The 24,236-nt window shown below is 40.7% G+C and overlaps 1 protein-coding gene across 1 annotated transcript in view; it reads right to left on the bottom strand.

Moving 5' to 3' along the window:
* The window catches only part of USH2A (usherin), a gene marked incomplete at its 5' end in the record, with an annotated part of 419,390 nt that overhangs the window by 342,289 nt on the left and 52,865 nt on the right, over positions 1-24,236 (bottom strand). The window contains 4 exons of the mRNA XM_080650916.1: positions 1,803-1,986; positions 8,717-9,358; positions 12,826-13,021; positions 22,845-22,975. Of these exons, the coding sequence (XP_080507042.1) occupies positions 1,803-1,986; positions 8,717-9,358; positions 12,826-13,021; positions 22,845-22,975 (1,153 nt within the window). The remainder of the gene's footprint in view (positions 1-1,802; positions 1,987-8,716; positions 9,359-12,825; positions 13,022-22,844; positions 22,976-24,236) is intronic.

Here is a 24,236-nt window from a genome sequence, read left to right as displayed (position 1 = left end):
GGAACATGGCCTATCGGGTCTTTCTTACTTAGAGAAAGTCCTACTGTTACTTTAAATGGAAAATCACAAGTTATACAAAAAGAACAAAACGAGGGGCATCACACTGCTTGATTTCAAAATACATTACAAAACTGTGATACTGGAAACAGTATGGTACAGGGCAAGGAGGGGTGTGTAGGTCTCATGACTGGATGCGGACCACAAGGAAGACAGACAGCATGGTGCTGCCTTAGCGTCTGTACAAAGGGTGACCCCCAAGTCTAAGGGGGCCTGAGTAGAGAAAATGCTGGAGTTCCTGTGGGTTGCAAAATTAATTAGCAACCAACCAGAAAAGTGATGCCGGTGACTACACTAAAACTGTAGGTAAGAGATACGGAGGGACAGAGATCAGAGATCAATGAAGAACGCATGGCAGTGCCAACCTCAGGAAAAGTCAGCGTGCACATGTGTGAGACCAGCAACAGCAGCCTGCTTTGGGGTGTTAGTCCAGTGAATCCCTGACCCCCACTCCCAGCCAGTGCATGAGAGAAGAGGCACACAAAGTAATGCTCTTAGACACTAGATCTTAGCCAAAATGCAGAGAAGGGAGAATTGTGCTCTCAGACTAACAGAACAATATACCAATGGTAACTGAAGTGCAGCAGCATGGATTAAAAAAATGCTATGTAGTAAGAACAAAAAATTGTTTTAATAAATATTTTAAATATCATGGAAAAGTGTTTTATTTTTAATCACACTGAATTTTAGTAAAAAGCCAAATAAACTGGTTTGAGGTTTTTTCAGTAATTTAACCTATCACCCTGTCCACACTCTAGTCGAGGTGTTAATGAAGAGTGTAAGGGCCAAAGGCAGGCAAGAGGGACAGTGTGTTGAAAAGAGCCCAATAATCTCAAACCCTTGAATAATTAGCAATTATAATTATAAACACACACACACACACACACACACACACACACACTGAGAAACAGATTTGACTGGTTTATGAGAAACACATACTAGTTGCTTAGAGACAGGAACACCAAAGAATTAATGGATATAGTCCCAACCCGAGATATATTTATAATCTAACCGGGAGAAAAAGAAACCCACATGGAATTAGCATTCCAGCTCATCTTCACAAATACAGCAATGACCACAAATGCATGAAAGTAAATGCCCACAGATATACAGGAAATGGGAAGAACATTAAAGACAGTGTAACTTTGAAAACTGATTAATTTATTTTCAGAATGTACTTTATACACAGGGGGAAATCATATCACTGAATATAAAGGTAAGTTCCTTATCTGCCAGTCTTTCAATCTAAATTAGAAAGGCAAGGGCAACATAAATGGGTGCAGTAAATTAATAAATAAGCAATAAAGTCGGGGGCCACATAAAACAAAATATAGATATACATGTTACCTATTCTAGCTCTTATATTGTGTGTGTGTGTGTGTGTGTGTGTGTGTGTTCTTCTAGGGATATTTCCTTACCTGTCTTTCTCCACATTCAAATTGTAAGTTCTTCGAGGGAAAAGGATTTTATCAAGTTAAATATCCCCAGGCCCTAATATTGGGTATATCTATCAATGTATGACAACCTATATATTGGGACTCTAGAAAATATTGAAGAATTACCATTATGTCTAATAAACGCAGGCATCAAAGAGTCAAAAATATATCAACCAACTAAGCAGGACAGAAAACACTGCGATGTACAAAAGATACTGCCACTCAAAGTCATGGTTGGTTATGAAAAAAAAGCCACTGTACATATAATTAAACAAAAAGGTTTAATTATTAATTCTCATCAATATTTACCTGCCCGTCTGAGGATCGAATCCAAAGTGAAGGGCCCTACAACGGTCACAACGCAGGCCAGCGGTGGAAGCATCTTGGCAAACGCACTGGCCAGTCCGGCCGTTACAGACGCCATGAGCTGCCCCAGCTGTGGGGCAGGAGCAGGGCAGGCAGCCGGTGGCATTGCCCGGAGGGATATAAAAACCTAGAATAAAAAGTGAAGATATTCTATATATGCTTCCCAGTCAGTCTTTTCTCTAAACGATAACATTTTGATTACATCAAAACACAGAACTAAATGAATTCCCAATAGGGGCACTAAATGAATTCCCGATACAAATGGGCTTATAGCTGTGCTCAGCCCTTGTGTCAATTAGCACCAAAGCGAGGCTGAGTCAATGATTGTCACTGTACCTGCTATCTTTGGACCCAGGCACCTAAAACTCAGTGCATTGAAAACCCACTTCATGACTTTCCTTTAATCATCTTCATTTTAACCAACGGCATCACCATCTCTTCAGATACTCAACCTAGAACCCTGAAACATCCTTGCTATGAGAGCCAATAGAATACAAGACGCCCGGTTAAATTTGAATTTCTAATGACTTTTTTAGTAGAAGTATGTTCCATCTCATATTTGCTTATATTTAAAAATTACCTGAAATTCATGACAGAAGGTGAATAGATTAGCCAAAGAACATGTATGCATAACCCAAAGACACAGACAACAGTGGGGTGAAGGCCAGAGGGGAACAGGGGCTGGATGGAGGTGGGCAAAGTGAGGGGAAATGGGGACACTGTAATAGTGTCAACAATAAAAATAGTTTAAAATATCTGAAATAATGTATTTTTGTTAAAACTGGCGACTAGCTTGCGTCCTTCACTTCCCCTGGCTTCGTGCACCTAATTCCCGAGTCAATGGGTATTGTCTTCTAAGACTTTTACTCTCCTCTCCATCCTTGCTGTCACCTCCCTAGTTCAAGTCACCACCAAGTTTTTCATAGTCAACACCATCCCAGAGGCTATGGTAAGAGCTTTATATTCATGACCTCAAACGGTTCTCTCAGCAATGCTAATAATTCAGGCATTATTATTATATCTGTCATACAAATTATAAAACTGGAGGCTAGAAAGATTAACCAACTTTCCTAAAATGACAAGCAGTGGAAGCCAGATTCAAACCCAGGCTCCTCAGCTTGAGGTTACCTCATCCAATGATATCTTTCCTGTCCCCCTCAGTCTATTCTTCATATTGTGTCCGGAACAGCCTTTTTCTGAGTATAATTTCAACATCTCATTCCTCTATTTAAAATAACTTAATGGCCCTAACCAGTTTGGCTCAGTGGATAGAGTGTCAGCCTGCGGACTGAAAGGTCCCAGGTTCGATTGCGGTCAAGGGCGTGTACCTTGGTTGCGGGCACATCCCCAGTAGGAGGTGTGCAGGAGGCAGCTGATCGATGTTTCTCTCTCATCGATGTTTCTAACTCTCTATCCCTCTCCCTTCCTCTCTGTAAAAAAATCAATAATATATATATTAAATAAAATAACTTAGTGGCTCTCTATTTCTTTAGGAACAAAATACCAGAATCCCTAACATGGCCTTTAATCCTCAATCCAGGTCCCACCTCTCTCTGTAGCATCGACTCGCTGCTCATCACTAGCTCAGTCCGCTCCACACTTTCTTCTCTTGATGCCTCACAGCCTTTTCCAGGAGGCGCTGTCTGCTGAAAGGACTTTGACCCCCTTTTCTGTTTAGCTCATTCCTCACACAACAGGTCTTGTGACTTCCTTGAGAAACCTAACCTAGGCCAGCTTAGGCATGCCCGTTACAGCTTCACAGCATCCTATTTATTTCCTTTGGAGTCTCATGAAAATTATAATCTCATTTCCACCAGACTGTTTTCTCCATGAAGGCAGGAACCACAACGGATTAGCTCATCACTGTCTCCCCAGCATCTAGTACTGCGTTTGTCACAAAGTAGGCAAAAAATGTACCCAATTATGTTAAAACAGGCATTTATTTCCACAAGTACTATATTTTTAAGCCCACATAATTTAAATTAAGTATGCACCCATTTTTATTATAGCAAAAAGAAAAATAGCATTCATAAATATTTTCAAGTTAATTCAAATTTCTTGGATCTAGAAAAGGTGGAAGTCCATAGTTATGAAATTAAAAGGGATATGGGCATTTGAATGATGAAGTAGAAAAATGAAAGAGAAACCATTCTTGGTGTTGACATGTGTGTTTCTTCAGGTATATGCATACATACATACATACATGTGAACATACACATATACACACACATGCATAACATTAAGAAATTTTAATGAAAAAATGGGGGGAGGGATTTCAGAGGGAGTCTAATGAATAAAGTTCTGGCAAATGAAAAGGAATTGTACAACTGTCGTGGTCACAAATTTAAAGGTATAAAATATCAGTGATCACGAAAGAGAGAAAGAGCATGCACACTGAGTGAATCCATACTGTGTCACCTGTTCTTGAGGGAGGAACAAAAGGAAATTGCAGCACTGCAAGACTCATTTAAGGCTTTCGCTGAAAACAAGCCATTCTTTCACAGCCATCACCAATGGGCTTATCTTCTAGTCCCTGCATAGTCTCTCTTACAAAGCTTCAGGAATAGTAAAATAGAAAAGATTGAGCTCAAGGAGAATGAAAAATGAAGCTCCAAATCTGTGCCATTCAGTTGGAAAGAACAAATACTGTCACTTTTATTGTAATTTACAACTAGACTATGTCATTTGCTTCTTTGCATCCACTGACAGCAATTCTCTTTATACATATGCGTTTTTCCAGAAATAACAAATGGCTATGCCAATTAACGTGTATACTTGCATCTGATTTATCATGTGACCAAAGTCACAAATTTGGGAGACTTTGATTTTGGATTCAAGATCACTGTGGCTGTGATTTTGTGTACTTTTCTTCCTGTGAAGGTACCTAGGTCCTTAAATCCATGACAATAGCATCATGAATGTACTAACAGCTCTCCAATTTGGATAAATTGCACATTAGCAGAGATACTTAGAAGCAGAATTAACTCAGACTTATTGCAATAGCTTTGAGCCACAGAGAATTCTAGAACGATTAAGGATAATTTTTACAAGAAATGATTTATTAGGTAACTCTGTAAGGACCAGGAGGTCCATTTTGGTGCAGAAGATAGGGATGCCCACGTTTTGGAGAATAAAGAATGCCATAGGAAAAAATAGATAGCACACAGGGAAGAACAAACCAAGGTATTAAAACACCTCGGGGGGCTGCAACCTAGAGGTAGAGCTTCCAGGAAAAGATTACATTGGAATTGTGGGGGGTTAATTCCCCTCCTCCTCTCAGGAGCACGATTATAGAGGCTAATCCCACCAGTATTTCAGTTGTCCTATTTTTAAGCAGTTCTAATTAGGATGACTCAGGTACCTTCCTGTCCAATGATTACCTTTTGCCTTAACTGAACAGACCATTGCCTTTCCCTTTATGACTTCCCACTGTAGAAAACACCATTTCCCCTTCCCTCCTCCCTACGCTTCAACTCCTGGGTGCAGCTCAAAGATAACTGACCTTAATGTCTCGCCTTGAACTCAATGCATTTCTGATCTCCCTCCATCAGCTCCACTTTATGTTCCCCATCTTTGTGTCTATGTCGTTTTCACTGATCTCTTTTGAGATTTCTTTCCAAGAATGATTTTGTGCCGCATACTTAACATGAAGCCCAGTCGTTAGGCCAATGCCATTCCCTTATACCTTGTTGAAGTGCTTCGAGCTTACATGTCTATGGCACAAATCAGCCCACTCGAGGTTATTATCGCCTCCAGTTTTATTTCAGCTAACCCCTGGTCCCAAGCAAGACTAGTCTCCTGTGGGAAACAATGTGTTTTGCAGCTAAAGCAAAAAAGTCACCCGGATCATAAAATCCCGTTGCTTTATCTTGGAGAAGGTTTACAGAATGCTTAGAGTTCAAAGTTATTAGCCAGGCAGCCGGTATTATCTCCTGTCGTGGTTATTTGCACAACACAGTACCTGTCTTGGGCATAAAAGAAGAGCCCATTTCCTGGCAATGTTCCTCCCGAGGACCATGAACAACTAGGCTTTACCGAGGTCTTAAAATGGGAGAAAGAAAACAAGTTTAACCTCTAGGCCTTATTCCAAAAAGGAGGGCAGAGCCGAGGCTAAGCACTAATTATAAGCCATTTAGAAGTAACGACTCTCAGTGTAAGCCAGAGAATGGACACAATATTAAGGGAAGAGTCTAGGGAGGGATTTGTGGCTCCCCTACGTCAGGTAACAAAAGACCAACTTAGAAACTGTTTTACAAATCAATATTTTCAGAATAAAGTAGCGTAGATGATGCTAATCTTCACATTAAGGCAGTAATAATTTTCTTCCATTTGGTAGTTTTATATAAAAATAACGCTAGTCTGGCCTGGCTGGTGTTGCTCAATGGTTGAGGGTGGAACTAGGAACCAAGAGGTCAAGGTTCAATTCCCGGTCAGAGCACATGCCCTGGTTGTGGGCTCCATCCCCAGCAGGGGGCATGCAGGAGGCAGTTGATCAATGATTCTCTTTCATCATTGATGTTTCTATCTTTCTCTCCCTCTCCCTTCCTCTCTCTAAAAAAATCAATAAAAACATTTAAGAAAATAAAAATGCTAAAAAATTACTCATAGATTTGACCAAACATCAATAAATGCATAAATATATGTTCATATCATTCATTACAAGGTATAATTTCTCTTGTTGAAAAGATTTTTCTAACCTCCTCTTCAATTAGTATAAGTATGCTTTTCAAATGCTCTGCTCCCCTTTCCTCTTCCTGTTCAGCTGTACTCTCCTTGAGTATCTTACCAACCTCTCTTTGCTATAAAACTCAGCTCAGAAAACACTTTCTTGTCTAAGCTCTCTATATCCCCCATCCTTGAAGAATTAATCAGTCTGTTTCCTTTTCTAGTTCTTTATATTGTAAATTTCTAATATTGTAATTTATAATCACACTGTTGTATTTACGTACAAGTCAGTTTCCCCTACTAAACCACAGACCTTTATACAACCCTAAGTTTAATATATTTATGACTGGATATCTTCCATCAGCATACAGCATCCTCCCTGGTACAGTGTAATGTATCCAAAAGATTGTTTATAAAAAAACAAGAATATGTGAGTGAAATGGATGGAAGGCTGAATGGATGGATGGGTAGACAGATGAATGGATACCTGTGACCCCTTAAAACCTGAGATGGTCCGCAGGCTGATGCTCTATCCACTGAGCAAAACCGGCTAGGGCAGGCATTACTTTCTAATAGTCTGTATGAATCATAAAGAATCATAAAACAAAAGCACAAGTAAACACCAGAGCAAAGCATGAGGAACGGTCCTATTAGCACAAAACGTGTCATGTGGAGCTGTTTCCATTATAAATTAGCCTTTATTTTATTCCGAAGCGGCAGAGTCCTCGGCAAACCCTCGCTGCCTCTGGTTCCCAAGGACACGGCGGGTCACGGCGGGCGCCATCCTTCCCCGGCTTCCCCGGCCTGGCCTCTGACTAAGTGCCTGCAGCTGCACGCTCCGAGGTCGCCCGGCGCGGAAACACGCGCCGGGAACATATCCTCAGTGCAGTATTTATTAGCGTGGGATGTGTACATTCATATATGTACACACACTCCAAATAATTTTACATTAAAGCATTTTTAAAATACTTAATGGAGGTTAAGCAGCATTTTTAACCTCTGCTCAAGTTATTGAATGGCATATTAAAACCAATGGGGCTCTAATGTACCTTCTAATGCGCGCTGCTGCTTTAACAAATTGCCTATAAATTTTAGTTGAATTAAGCCTCTTCCTTGTACATCCCCGTAAGGTTAGGTGAATAATACATGAGGCTTCGTTACATACACCTCCTTTAATAATGTTTTTTAAGAAAGTGGGACAGGAATCTATGAGCAGCCATCTACTGCGGGCCAGTAATATGTACAATTACGGATGAAAGAGGCAGGCAGGAGTCCTCAGCCTGGCCCGTTCACACCCCCGGTCTCCCGTAGTAAGTGACTGGTCTCTCCGATGTGTTTAAAGACACAGAATGAAAGATTCCAGCCGTGCGTTTTAGTGTGCCTACCGCAGAGCTGGCTCCTTGAAGTGCCTGCTTATGACAAAGATACTTCGAGATAAGGGTGTTCTATTTGTCAATGTAAATTTAACAGTAAGGGATAAATTCAACATACTTTCTGAATCTGTAAGAATGCAGGACCAGAAACAAAACAAAACAAAACAAAACAAAAACAAGGAGAGAGATTGCTTGGGCCAGTATACACAGTGGTGCAGGCGTCCTCAAACTACGGCCCGCAGGCCACATGCGGCCCGCCGAGGACATTTATCCGGCCCGCCGGGCGCCGCTGCCTGTCCTGCTTAGCAGCCAACTCATCGGGGGCCCGCAGTGCGCATAGGAATTTATTCATAGTTTGTTTGTATTTTTTTAAACTATAGTCTGGCCCTCCAACGGTCTGAGGGACAGTGAACTGGCCCCTGTTTAAAAAGTTTGAGGACCCCTGGGTTAGTGTGTCGGCCCTTGCAATCAATCCATGTTTCTCTCTTACATTGATGTTTCTCTCTTTCTCTGTCTCTCTCCTCTCTTCCCTCCCTCCTTTCCACTCTCTTTAGTTCAAGTTGAGAAATTAAATACAAGTAAGTCTCAATTCTGAAACGTCATTGGCTGGCATGCATCTAAAGGGTCAGACAGACATGCCGCACGATCTTGAGCAGATTGAGCACTTGTATCTGTGCCGCATAAAGATACAAACTCAACACTGACGCTGTGGGTTACGTTTTTAGAAGCCTCAACGGAGTAACAGAGAGGAATCGCCCGATATGGAATAAAGAAAGAAACGTCACGGCGCCCTGAGAAGGTGGCACAATTCCCTCTTACCTGGTTGGCACTGGTCACACCTTCTTCCTTGACGATTAGGCAAACACCGGCACTGGCCACTACTTGGGTCGCACATGGTCCCGGGTAACGTCCCCGAGGAGTCGCACTCACACATCCGGCAGCCCTGGAAGTCGCCCGCGGTCAGATTGTACCTGTGAGGCCCGCACTGGCTGCAGCGGAGACCTGTGATTCCTGATTTGCACCGACACTGTCCTGTTGATTTGTCACACAGCGGAGAGCCATTTACTGTCCCCGTCTTATCACAGTCACAGGGCAGGCAGAGGAAAGAGTTATTCTGTTGGAGGTAGAAGGATCCCTCCAAACATCCATCACACTGTCTCCCTCCAACGCTGGGCTTGCAATGGCACTGCCCTGTCCCAGCGTCACAGACCGTTCCAGGCAGGGACCCCGCGGGGTCGCAGCCGCAGGCCTTGCAGCCAGCGGCGTCCAGCCCGTAGAAGTGATCTCTGCAGGTGTCGCACCGGAGGCCTCTGGCTTCCGCCTTGCACTCACACTGCCCCGACAGAGGGTCGCAGAGTTTGCTCACGGAGCCGAAGGGGTTACACCGGCAGGGCTCACATCCACCATCACGGAAACTTGGGAGGAATTTAAATCCAAAACGGCAACGATCACATCGGAGCCCTAGAGATGGAATTTGTTGTAAAAAAGAGGAAAAGGAGAAAACGATGCTAGAATGCTTTCAAGGTAGCTGAAGCCCGAGCGATGGTAACGCTGACACTGCACGCACACACAAACGTTGGGCGATTTCTCGCAAGTAACTCCCTGCAGGGCTAGTCACGGACTCCAAACACGATGGCGATACTTAATCTGGTGATGATGCAACTTTGATTTTGTATGGTGCTTTATTAACTTCTATTTGCATATTGCTTAACGCAAAAAGAAATGCTCAATGCAAATGTCACTCTATTACACATACCAGAACTCTTCTCTTGAATGAATATTAAAACTATTATTTTAAAACTAAAAGCTATGGTAAAACTATAATTTTTACTTATTTTATCTTAACAAAGCATGCTCATTTAAAATGTACAAAAGAAGGGGAAACTCATTTTCAATGCCATACAGAAGAACAGAATAGTTATTTTCCTAGAAATCAGAACCCCCTAAAAATGTTAAGCTGATAACTATTTTGGTGATAACAGGATATACATACTTACTCCTAAATATCACACATTTTGGTAATTAATATAAATAAAACTTATCCAGAGCCATTTTATGTCAATGCTTTTATATGCTCCTATATTTTATCACTTTCAATTAAAATAAATTATGCTCTCCTTGGCTCATAAAGCAATCACATTGCTTGTCATATTGTATGATTCAGAACATACTTCTTTAAACACTAAATAAATTCTGTTTAGATTACTCCTATTTAAAGGAGTACATATATACATTTCACAAACGGGAAAAACGTTTTAGCGACTATACTTAAATCTCTGACAACTTAGGTTACTTTTAAAAAGCCTATTACACAGCAAAATAAATAAAAACATTGTTAAATACTAAACACTGAGATGCAAAACACTTTCTTTAGATAGCTTTCACCTATCCATGAATTTAAATAACAGACTCTGTGGGGCTGAATCAATTGAAACATTTATTTTAAGCTTTAGTAGCAATAAAAAAAAATCAGTACTAAAATAACAGTCAAAAACACACTCAGGAACTCATATGTAGAAAAGCATTTCCTAAGCGGGAAGGAGATGCATAATATATATGTATATGTATGAATAAAAATTCAAGAACTCCAATGGAAGGCAAGTTCTTTAACAGTGATGAATGACTCACCTAAGGCATATCATTTAATTTCAATAAGGAAAATAAAAAAGGGCCACTATTGCTGCAAATTTTAAAAATAACTGTATTGTTAACAAGAATTATGACTCATTTTGAACTATTAAAATTGGTCTACATGGATTCATATCATATCAGTTTTAAAAATATGCGCAGTGCTTATTTGAATATGCCATACATATTCCTGACAGGTAATCTATTCCTAACGATACTTGGGAAGGCCTACAGGGCATCACATTCGGTGTTAACAAGTACAGGCGAGTTAGCACACTTGGCATTTAATTCACATTCTTCTCCCTTTTTATTCTAGATGAATGACCTACTTTAATAAAATTATTGGTGCTAATGTATTTTACTGGTGATAGAATCATTAGTAAGATTTAACAGTTTTGTTAACTCTAACGGTTTGCTTTCCGAAGCATATACAACACACACTTGTATTTTCTGGGTTTTTTTTTTTGTGTGTTTTTTTATTATTAACAAGGTAAAATTGAGTAAGATTACTTGTTAATTCCCCTTAGAAAAAATTTATGCATATGGAGTTTATATTTTTATTAAACATACTGAATGAGCAGATATTACTTTAGAAATAATATCAAAATGATGATTTCATCTTCAAATACACACACACACACACACACACACATATATATTTATATATTTATTTATATATTTATATTTTCCTGCAGAAAACCATCTGGATCCACCAGTAAAATAGGTAAATGATAGGGAGGCCATAACAAATTCTAAGTAAATAGTAAGTTTTGATTGTTTTCTCCCTTAAGCTCTGGAATCTCACCACTGTATAGAGAAATGACTATTTCATTGTCTTTAAAGGCCTTTCTTTAAGTTTCGTTTTCACATTTTGAATTTAAAATATATCTCACGTTAAAGAACAGAAGATGCCATAGAGATGAATTCGAAGGTCTTAGAATTCCTCAGCATCCCAGGCAACGTTTACACGAAGTGTGCTTCCCTGTACAAATTGGTTATCTAGCTTCTCTGAAGTTAGTTTTTTAGGTTTGAAATGCATAAGGGCTAGTTACATTAAAATTTTGGTATAATATTTCCCTAAACCAGAGAAGCCTAGGGTAATACCATTGAACATGCCCATATTCTCTTTTATTATATTAAAATGAAACGCTTATCTAGCTGAATAAAATGATGTATGTATATCTATATAAAGAATCCATTTTAGTGTTATATATCAAATGAAAATATTATTCAGAATGCTATGTTCATATGTATGTGTGTATGTATGTATGCGCGCGCGTGTGTGCGTGTGTGTGTGTGTGTGTGACTGTTAGGCATGATTTTATTATTTTTAGGTTCAGGTCAATGTTAGAAAAACGATGGAAGACTTGAATGACAATAGAAAGGCAAAGGTCTTTTTTAAACTTCCTATATGAACCGAGACATGTTCAGTTACAATATGAGACTCACTTCATCAGGAAACTTTCCGCACATAATATTCTCATATATCAAAATTTCAAAGTGCATTATGTACACAGCGCATTTTGGGCACTTGATAAATTTTGTCCTTATGTGGCTGTGGTTCCCCTCAAAAATGTTGGATGTAATAAATTGCTATAATCAAATCTAATTTCTGAAAAATACCTGTGGGAGTAACAAACAAAAAAGCACGTCTCGTATAAAAAAATGATAAATAACACTGAAGGTGGCTGTTTATTATAATCAGCTTGGCACTGAATTACAAAATTAAAATTATGTGGCCCTTTATAACTAACCCTAGCAATATACATGATCTGTGGAGTTATGTTGACTTATTTTGCATTTCATAGGAACAGTTCAAAGAAATATAATAGGAAAATATGGAAAGATTTATCACAAAGGACCCTGTAGCACAGAATATTTTGAAAAAAAAATCCATTTATTTTGGTCTATTAAGAAAACTAGCAGGGAAATCATTTGCTTAGAACTCATTAAGTATAAACCATTTTGAAAAAGTGCTAATTTTCTGAAAGAAACATCTATGCGGTAAGCAAATTATATTTTTCTATGACTTATTAGTATGGGACCATGTGAAGTACAGCGGCTACCGACTCCAGAAACTTCTAAAGGGTTGATTAAAGGAAGCTTCCAGCGGAAGTTTGATAGAATTATTAATTCAATCATTTTAGACAGTTAATTTCTTTCAGATTGTGTTTTTTTTCCTCCTTTCCAGCCTGCCTTGAGCAAAGAGATTTGCTTTACTCTTCCGTTAAGAAATCAAATAGAGGATTTTATTCCAGATGGCAACAGAGATGTGACTGAAACGCCTGCATTACACATACCAGTAACATTTGCTTTGCACGTGCACTGGCCTGAATGTGGGTGACAGGTAATATCTCCATCCTCGGTCCCCGAGGTATTGCAGTTGCAAGGACCACAGCCATCAGGATCCAGCTCGTGCAGGTTGAAGAATCCATCCTGGCACTGATTGCACCTTCTGCCAGAAGCGCGTCGCTTGCAATCACACTGGCCTCCCATCTGGGGAAGATACAACGTTTTGTAGAATGATGACCGTATCTATTTTTAGGTAATTTGCTCATTAGGTACAAGGTGGGGAGGGAGGGAGAAAAATTGTTTAAATGTTAGACAGACAAGAAGGTAAGAAGGTGTGTGTGTTTTTCCCCCCGACTGACACGAAAACATAGGACGCCTCCGCAGGGTGAATATATGGAACCGGATGAAAATCAACCCCGTGGAAGTCAGTAGCAGGTGGCTAAAAGGGAACCGTGGAAGTAAGCATTGAGCACCACATAAAGAAAGCCAAATGTGGTCGGTCATGTGGAGACCAAATAGAAAGAGACAGCAGTTAATTTAGTCTTTACAACTCGACCTCTCTGTTCCGATCCTCTCATTTGCTGTCTCATTCATCTAAGCTTGTTTTACACATAAAGATGCCTAATTTAAGGAAAGATCTTGCTCTCCTAATAGTATCCCTTCAACAACCTTAAAATAAAGGTCTTTGTTCATAGCATCATTTTGTACGGAACATTTTTTTTTACACAACCCTACTTTTAGGGATATTTCAGCATTTTTATGGTTCATTTGTTGCATGCCTTAATCAGATTAAGTACATTTAGATTATTTATATTGTGGTAAAAAATGTGGAAAAGTTATATGCTTTAGAGTACTGCCAGGTAAAATTGTATTTCTTCTTCTTTGGGCTGCTCACTTGAGAATGAAAATACATAAAAAAGAGAGTGTAAAGTCCAGTTTGGAGATGTTTTCTCATTTCATTATAGACTAGAACAACCAACGGGGATTCATCAGACACCCGTGCACAATTCCAACTTGAAAAACAGGGAAAAGAAGGAAGGAAGAAGCCACATCACAATGTAAGCTCCACGACGGCAGGAGTGTTAGTCACGTTACCATTTATGAAATGCCTGACTCCTCATTTCACTGAAGAAGAAACCAAACCTCAGAAAGATCATGTTACTTACTGGGGGCCAGGCAGCTTATAAGTGGCGTAACTTCCAAATCCACGTTCATAACCGCCATGCTGCATTCACTCTGTTTGGTATCAGCTACTAATCGGACAGCAAGGGGGCCAGAGCTAGTCCCCAGGAAGGTCAAGGCGGTGGTCTATCTCTCTGGGACGCTGGATGCAAATGGAAGAATCGGCCCAGCAGTCCAGTTATTACTTAGTGAGTTTCTGTGAATAGCACTGACGCTGGCTAGCGGTGGCTACAGATTACCTTGTGATCACACTCAGGGCCTCTCCATTTCCGACCAGCCTGTGTAAGTCTACCGTCCCAGGCCATGTGGCCATGGTGAGTATGCACAGTCAACTGTGTGACAGCTGAAACAATGAGGCTGGCGGGGTTATCAGTGGCAAGGGGAAAGAGTCAGATTCTGCAGTAATCATTCGAGTCAGCTTTCTTCACCACCCTCCACATTAAGAGATGGAATTCTTTCAGGGTGAAATCAAGACATCGAATAATCCATACATGATCACTGTGTATGTGTATGTGTGAAAACACCACTTCTGTGTTTAAAAAATATGAAACATAATTTAAAGGCCAGAAAATAGGTGAGCACAGAGGTTCTCTATGTAACAGACACCAAATTGTAAGTAATTTAAAGCAACATTTGAAAAATAGCGGACTATGTGCCTTCCTACTCACTCACTGGGCAGGCGGTAGAAACCACCTGCTGGTCCATGGATTACATCTTCCCCAGAACCCACCAAGAGCCAAGGAGGTGACAGTGATGATGCCAGCAAAGTCAGAACTTGAACTCAAAAGATTAGGAACACGAAACCTACCCTGGAAATTGAATTTGATTTAGAGGGTTTTGTCTGAGCAGAAAAGTGATACAAACGAGGGCCAAAAATATCTTCTAATTGATGAGTAGATTCTTGAGAATGTTCTTTTCTTTCATATAAGTGACTCCAGACTTCTTTCCCATAGAAATGCTTAGACTCCTATTCTTCTCTGTTGATAAACTCATTCGCAGCGTCACTCCGCAAACGCTGGATCACGTCCAATCTGAGTCGTGTAAGGTCACGGTACCTGAGTGATACCTCCCAGCTCCCACCACTGCTTCCACCTGCACCGCCATCCTTACCCAGCACCGGGCATCAGAGAAACAGAGAGCTTGTGAACTGAGTCAATAGTGGAGAATTCCTACTACTGAGCATCTGAAGGAAAATTCTAGAAATCAACTGGTTTTAAAAAGAGCACTTATAAAATACTTCATTTGCAGCATTATTGGTGCTTCTAAGGAAAAGTATATACAGGCCTGCCTATCATCTTCCCGTCAATCCAACCACCATCATCTACCTAACATCCATCTACAGTATATTCTCCCTGCCAGGAGTCTGCTCAGCCCTCGGATGCAGACTCTGAGAATTACTATGTATATTTGGTATACGTACAATGATTTCTTTCCTTGAGCTTCTGCCTCTCCAGAGAAGAAAAGTCCACAGTAATGTAACAGGCTACCTTTGCCAGGTACTCATTCCACTTGCAAAATAAATAAATGGATCTTCAGTGGTTTCTGCCACATATAAATGCCACGCATTGCAGAACGCCCGGTGAATGACGTACATCACCATACTTGTTTCCATTTAAGTGTTTTTGTGATACGGCTGTTTATCATCTTGCTCAGCTGTCGAAAACATTCATCCGAGAAGAAAGGCTGCTACTGGGTGGAAAACCAAGATGTCTTTTCTTTGCCGTTCTACAATGCCTTCCATTTGTCAGGCCGGTGTGATTTTACAGTCCCCCACCCCTTTCAAAAGGCGTTTCCCAGAAATGGCTTCCGAGCTTGCCACCATAATCTCCAAGGGGTGTGCAAAGGGTAACGTTCTGAGGCATGCTCAAACAAAACGACGGTAGGAATGGAACACATTTTTTCTCAGTCTTTTGAGTCTCAAGACGGAAGGAGTATAAAGAGGTTCCCCACACTTGCCGTTCCCAGCAGTGGTTATAATAATTATAGTGCTACTTCTCAAAGGGGAATGATTTCATATTGCATCATCTCCCCCTCCTTTTTTTTTCTTTTTTTCTTTTTTTTTTTTTTTTTGGCAGGTTTAGGTCTATTTCGCTCAGAGATTATTATCGCTAACGTGTAAAAGATGCATGTAATAGATGTCACCATGTTAAATTAGAGTGTTTCATAAATGTCAGCTGAATGGCACAGCCATACAGTGCACGGTCTCTTTGTAATTTGCTGCAAAATTAATACAGTGCTTATTAACAAGATGATGGTAGGACTTTATCAAAATGAAGGATCTCACCACGGCATTTTAAAAATATTTCTAACATGAATAAATGAATTTTCCATGTCTACAGTTAATGTTGTGTAGAAATACGCTTTTAGGAGAGTTAACTCGTTCGGTTTAACGATATTGATTTTGTTTTATTTGGGTAAAACTGGTTCAGGTTGCTATGAACTTACACAGTAGAATGGCTGCTCGCTACAGAGTTAGTTTGCTAGACCAGGGAAAATATAAATTCCAAACCTTAAGAGAGGAAGATGTCCATCTGAGATGCTAAGGAAAATAAATGAATCGGGCTGTTAAAACATACCCTGACACACTGGTTAGTGTGCATGTGAGATAATGAGCTGGAAGCCTGGCATGTGTAAGTGCCCAGGGAGCCACAGGAATGCCTCGGCATCACCCTAATCTTCATTTGACAGTTGTATCGCTTTCGAGAAATGATGTGGACACTCGATGATATGCACACTGTTATTCCTAAGCATTTATAGTCAGACCGGGCATAATGCTCCCAAATCAAATGGGTATGTGCCTTCCTACCGTTGAGCAGTGGGCATAAACAGCCAGTTTAGCAACGGGCTGTGGAGCTGCCTTAAGGAAGACCCAGGGTCCCGAACCTCAAGTTGGCCTCGGGCTTTGAATTTCTGCTCCACCCCATTATGAGTGGGGTGATCTAGGGGAGCCACCTCATCTCTCTCGGATAACTGTTCAGTGTGAACCTTCCTATCAAGATCAGACCCATTCTCCCCTTCTTTTCCAATTTACACCCCGGTGAAAGGGCAGAGACTCCATTTTTGTGCTAGGCCCTTCCTCCTGTCCCCAGAATAACCTCCCTTCCAAGAAAAACTACAAGAAAGCAGCTAGGCCCAAACTGGGCTATGCCGTAGCATGCTCCTTCACCCATCAGGTGCCAGGGCCAGCCTGACAGGTTGAACCAGGCTGAGGTAGGGAGCTGGGAATTGAGAAAAGAAAGAAAGACAGGAGAGCGGGATCGGGAGGACTACAGATCATCGAGAGACTGCAGCAAGTTTATTAACTGCGTAATGCCTTTTGTGCACAAAACACTGAATAGGAGGTCTGTCAAGAGAAATGTATTCTTTGTTCCTCTTAATCTCTAAGGGAGAGACAGAGCAGAAGGACAAATTCTCAGTACAGCAAATCAGTAAATAGTTACAGACTTCTTGGTAAGCTATGAAAGGTTGCTCTCATTCTACTGATAACCGCCATCCAAACAAGCCTGGGAAAACTGTGTAGGTAGGGGACAGCCTTGCTAGTCCCTTCAGGTGACTTGGAACTGACTAATCGGGGTCAGCCAACTCAGGGGACCCTCCCCCTGCCCCAGACCCCTATAAAACCTTTGTCCTGTTGAAGCTCTCTCTCTCTCCCCACCTCGCCACTACACCGGTTTGTGTGTGTGTGGGACTGAGCTCGAGCTAGCTCGAATAAAGGCTCTTTGCTTTTGCATCAGACTTAGATCCCTGGTGGTCTTTGGGGATCACGAAATCTGGGCATAACACTGGCACCTTCGTTTTTATCCTTTGTAGCCGGACCTCTCCATCACGTATTGCTCAGCTTAGCAGTTGCAAGAGAAATGTCACTACTCATCTCTCCGTAAGTCTCTGAATGAGAGACCACATGACTTACGCCCAAATCTTCAACTCTTTCTTTTTTATTTTTAATATATTTTTATTGATTTTAGAGAGAAGGGAGAGGGAGAAAGAGATAGAAACATCAATGATGAGAGAGAACCAATCATCGGCTGCCTCCTGCACGCCCCCCACTGGGGATAGAGCCCGCAACCCAGGCATGTGCCCGACCGGAATCAAACCCAAGACCCCCCCAGTCCACAGGCTGACACTCATCCACTGAGCCAAACCAGCCAGGGCTTCAAGGCTTTCTTTAAGCTATAAACTCTCCACCTTTCATATCCTTCACCACCTTAATGCTCACAGGCAATATCCATATATCACATGATTCAGGAGCAAGCTCCTCATAGGCTATAGAAACTTGTGCATTACATCAATTTGTACACAACAACATTTGGGTAACACAAAAGGTAAGACCATATATTTTCTGGAAAATTCACATGGTGACTTTTGGACACGTTGTAGTAATTAATGACAAAGACTTAGTTTTGAGCAGATGAAAAAGCATTGATGAACTGCCGGAAATAGGACATTATGCAGAGAAAGTGTATTCTGCCTCATTTTGTAATGTGTTTTCTTGAAAATTATCACTGTGGAGGAACAATCAATTTTCATGAGTCGGGTCCTTATTCCTTATTATTCCATCTTCCATGGGTCAGACTGGGAAATACTTCCTTTGTTGATGCCTTTCCATTTCACCTCATTCATTTCCAGCCCGGGCCTCCTGCCTTATTAATCTATTTTTTAATGTCTCCTAATCCTTTCTCTCGGTTCCGGCTCTGTTGCAGCAGTCTATTGATGTTTTATTGAGCGCTGCAATCAACCATCCTTCTTTCTTTCATATAATTACAACTATATATATATTTCCCATTTTCAGCCAACTCTCAGATCCCCTTATTGTTCTTTCCATTTTTTAAAAAAAGTGGCTTAAATTAGATCCTCTAATTTAGTGTACAATTCTGCTATGATTTAACAGAGGCTTGATGGTGTGGAAAACTTAGAAAAGCATTTGATTTTAAGATGGGATTCAGAGGACAGGACAGAGTGAGTCTACTTGGACCAGGTGTACACATGTGTGCATAGGGACAGGCTCTCAACTACCCCTCTCCCCACCCACACACAACCCAGCTTCTTTCACTGGCGCATCTTTGATAGACAGTGTTCCGGGAACTTCCATGTTAAAGAGTGGTCCATAGACCAGCAGCAAGGCATCACCTGAACGCTCTTACAAACGGAGAATCTCCGTCCCTACTCCAGACTTGCACAACCAGAATCTGCCTTTTAAAAGACATCTGACAGAGGATGAAGTTCTTATTCTCTTGGTACCTCTATTTCTCCATTCACAAAATGGGGATAATTGCGATACCTTCCTACCAGAACTGTTTGGAGGACTCCAAGGATTACTACATGGTAAGCCTTTGAGCTGTCCATAAGCATTATTGTTCAAAATGATATTGTTATACACTTGCCTATATTCTTCTGAATAAAGTATGTAGTGTGTAAGTCCCAACTCCCATGTTTGACGGCACAATCTCAGTAAAGAACCTCACCGATCTGTCAAAAGAAAAAGGCATCTGAGATATTCACATGCATATTCAGCGATGGAGAAGCACTGCTCTCGAGCTGAACGCCTATGTCTTAGACTGCTGAGGATTAACCCTCACGGTGTCCTTGGCTAGATGTAGGAATACAGCAAAGTAAGAGAGAAAGAAGGTGGGAGGTGGGGAGGTGGAGAAAATCCCAAACAGGAAAGCACCCAAACAGCATTTCTTGAATGTCTTCCACAGAGTCAGGCCACATGCAGTCTCCTTGCCTCACCAGCATCACCTGGCAGGTGGCCACAGCAGGCCCACCATGGGGAACCAGCTACCATATGAAGGGCAGGGTCAGTGAAGGGCCAGGCTGGAGCCAGACAGGGTACTCCCACCTTGGGTCGGAGCTGACTGGGATCTTCATCTGTGGACTGTAGGAGTTCAAAGACCCTTCTCAGGAGACCCTGGAACACTTTCCTAAAACGCCACCCAGGCCTGGGCTCTGCTTGGTTCTTGTGGATGTAAGTCACACCCGATTTTAGGAAAAGACTCGGGCAAGATGTCAAATAACTCTTGCACCAAGTTCAAAGGAAACGAGAACAGAGTGTAGTGACATCCTGATAAACTCATGTTATTATGAATCTGTACTAACAGCCAAGGCTGTTCTTAAGATAAATGAACTTATTTTCCCAGGGTTGTGGATTTTAATATTTTTTGGCTCATGTATACCTTTTGGGTCTGATGAAGGTACTAAAAGTCTTCCCCTCTAAGACATAAATAAACAAACAAATAAATGGAAACACTCCTACATAACATACAGATTAAACAAAGCACATATATGCTTAGCCCATGGACACAGACAATAGTGTGGTGAAGGCCTGGGGGTGGGGGGAGGCTGGATGGAGGGGGCATAGTGGGGAGGGGTGAGGGACATCTGTAATAGTGTCAACAGCAAAAAACATTAAAGGTGTACACGGATGTCCTAAAACTCATCCATGGCAGCCCTAGGGATGAAGGACTCTGTATGAAGGACTCCTCAATAAAAATAATGACTCTTCTCCCTTTCCCACTCTCCTATTAATACAATATGATTATTGCGCTATGTGTCTTGACTTTGGCATTGGTATTTTTAGGTGGTAGTGACTCAGAGCATTACTTCATGCCCGTCTCAAGATCTTGGCATCCACAGGAGGAAAAATTACAGCACCTCCAACGGAAGAAGAAGGCGAACACACCATGTCTTATGAGACTGGATTGAGTGTCAAATGGCAACTGCCAAAGGGAAGCTCCGTTCCAGAACCCAGAGCACACTACATGGTCGTCCGGGCCATTTGGGGTTGGCTCGGTTCCTGAGTTATTACAGCAAAATGAGACTTGAACAACTGCCTAATATTCCTGTATGCTCCCTAATATTATTAAGGGTTGCGACTGAATTTAGAAAACGTCCTTGAGTTCAATTTTACAGTTTAGAATTCTGACAACGTTGGCAACTTTTTTTTTTTTTAGTATGGATTCTGTTATCCCACTGAAAACAACAATAAATGTTTTTAGAAAATATTATTTAGGTGAGGTGGACTTGACATGATATTTTCACCTGTCATAATAATTTTTTGTGGCACACAGACTTTGTGTCTATACTTAGAGAATAAGCGAATAAGAACAATTAAGGTAAAATGTGAATGGATTTAGAGATGAACAACGTTGGAGGCATTAAATCCATGAACACCTCTGCCATTGTATCTGCACTCAGAATCCTGTATGCAGCTCTCTCTGGCTACATATCGGATTTCATGAAAATCCTATTTATTTCTGCTATTAAAAATGATCAAAAAAGCAATCAGAAATAGAAAAAGGTAAAAAAAATGTTTCTAAAACAAAGAAAAAAATGTTAACACTTCCAAGTATGTCTTTTGTTTTATGCATTTTTAACCTAGGTTTTTGCACATGGAAAATATGCAATCTCCCCTCTCCCTACCCCACTCCTGCGACCAAAGGACATGTTAAAATATATTATTATTTCCTTTCTCTTTACTGTTAAATAATATTCCATTGAGTGAATATGCTACATTTTATTTATCCACTCATCAGTTGACACTGGATCATTCAACATTTTGACTATTATAAGTAAAGGAGTTATGTTCATGAGTAAGATTGTGTGATAATTTATGTTTTCATTTTATTTGCACATATACCCAGAAGAGACAGTGTTGGGTCATATGGTAACTCTGTAGTTAATATATTGAGGAATGCCAGACTGTTTTCTGTCTGTAAAAGTGGATGTACATGTTACATCCTCCCAGCAGTCTATGGGAACACCAATGACCTCCACAGACTCATTAATGCGTATCATTATCTATCCTTTTAACAACAGCCATACCAGTGAGCGTGAAGTGGTGTCTCACTGTGGTTTTGATTTGCATTTCTCTGAAGACTAATAATGCTGGATATCTTTTCATGTGCTTATTGCCATTTGTGTATCTTCCTTGGAGAATTATCTATTTAGATCCTTTAGCCATTTTTAATTGCATTGCCTTTTTATTATTGAGTTGTAAAGGTTCTTTATATATGCTGGAGACAAGTCTCACTGGATATATGCTTTGCAAATATTTTCTCCCATTCTTTGGGTTGAGGTAGGATATATTGACCCAGGTGAGTTAAAATCTGTGCTCATGTAGGTCAGAAACTAGTTTTTGTGATGTTGTAATAAAAGTGCATAAAATTGTAAAAATCCGCTGTGCTGTTAAGATAGAGAGAAGACCGGAATATAAAATTTACAAGCACAACTATCATAATTACCATCTGGACCTGTGTGTACGTACATGACCTTTGTTAGACTGTCTTCTATGGAATTGGGGAGGAAATGTGTTTTTGTTTAGTTAACATCATTTATCAACATTAATTGTCCAATAATTCCCAGACATATACTCAGTTTACTTTCCACTTTACTTTGAACCCCCTAGTTTCCAATTTGTTTTTGACATTTGTGAAAGTAAAAATAAAATGAGCCTTTCTTCTCTGCAAAGGACCCCCCGAGCAGCCTGACAGTTCCTGTCCCAATTAACAGTTGCACAGGAGCGCTCCGAAAGCAGCCATCTCTTTGAGATGCACACACACAGGGGGCATCCTGAGAAGCACAGTCCTCGATTCTATGAGTAGATGATGTCCCATATTAGCTTTTCATTGACTGATTTGTTGAGAGAGGGGAAGGGAGAGAGGAACATTGACTTGTTGTTCCACTTACTTATGTGTTCACTGGTTGATTCTTGTATGTGCCCGGACCAGGGATTGAACCCACAGCACTGGCCTATCAGGACAATGCTCTAATCACTCAGCTACCCCAGCCAGGGTCAAATTAGCCTTTGAAAGGGAGCAATCCTTTACCTTCCACACTGAGAACTCACCTGATCACACAGGAGGCTACCGTTTCGGGTGCCAGCTGCGTCACACTCACAGGGCTGGCACACACCCATGGCCGAAGGATCCGCCCCAACTGGCCGGAAAAAGTGCTCCTTGCACAGCTCACAGTTCCGTCCTGCGGCAGCGAGAGGTGATGCGTTATGACTTCTAGCTCATTAAAATCAGCTGCATAGTTCAGAATTAAAGACTGTATTCCTTGGAGGGAATTCTATAATTTTCGGGACGTCCATTTTAATGCACCTTTCATCTCTACCTGCCAATTTAGTGATCCGGAGCATATGAAACAATGAACCTGCTACAAACTGTGCTTTCCTTCATTAAACTCCCATCTGCTATAAAATGCCACACCTCTAAAAAGCTGGCCTTCGGAGGGGCCCAGACGTTTTGAAAGAGTTTCTTTCTAAACTTGAAACTTTTCTTTATTTCCAGGGCTAGGCATTTGACCTCAATCAAATATGAGATATTTCTGTCTGTGTGAGAGAGGATAGTTGTCCAGTTAGAAGCAACTATGTATGGAGTATTAGGAATATTTTCCAGAACTAAATCTTGTCAAATAGGAGATTGCTCTTACTATAATATCATTCATTACTCTACAGTTAACATAATTAAAAGCAAATGCTTCTGTTAGAGCTTACGGCCACAATTTTCCATTGCAAATATCAATACAAATTTATTATATTTAGGCATAGCAAACAAACTTCATTTTAAATATTAGAATAGTCTGACATTTTAGAAAAATCAGGTAATTCCTATAGCTTACAATTTACTAATCAGAAGTTTTCCCTTATAAAAGAAAAACAAATCTAACCTACAGGCCGTCTCTAAAGTAAATGTAAGTACAATACAGAACCACCAAAATAGAACTCAAGGCAATCAATTTCCCATTTAAACATGTATTCTCCTTAAATATTGTCCAGATTGGCCCAATATTAGAAAACTAAGGAAATAATCAAGTGAAAATGCACATTCTGATGGACACTGGCTGTGGACTAATTAAACATTCAATCGTTTCATGGTATTTCTAGAATATTTTCATTTACATATGCTAATGACTCTCAAATTCCTATCTCCAATCTAGAAATATCTCCTGCCATTTCATGAATATTCCTTGGGTGATTCCCATGTTCCCAACTCTGTGCTGAGTGCTGAGGAAGGAGTAGTCATGAGCAAAACACACATCACACCCTTCTCACAGAGCTTTCTGGTAGCCATGAGGGTAAGAGGAGTCTTAATTGAATAATGACAGGAATGAACATACATGAACAAACAGCCATACATGCAAGGTGCCACTCAAGTGTGCTGATGATAGGGATCTTTTCTGAGGCACTACAGAGGGCTGTTCTTAGGTACGCAGCTTCAGAACCAAGTCCCCCTGC

This window comes from Plecotus auritus, assembly GCF_963455305.1.
Source record: "Plecotus auritus genome assembly, chromosome: 14".
Lineage (NCBI taxonomy): Eukaryota > Metazoa > Chordata > Mammalia > Chiroptera > Vespertilionidae > Plecotus > Plecotus auritus.
This window is presented reverse-complemented; position numbering and strand designations above follow the sequence as displayed.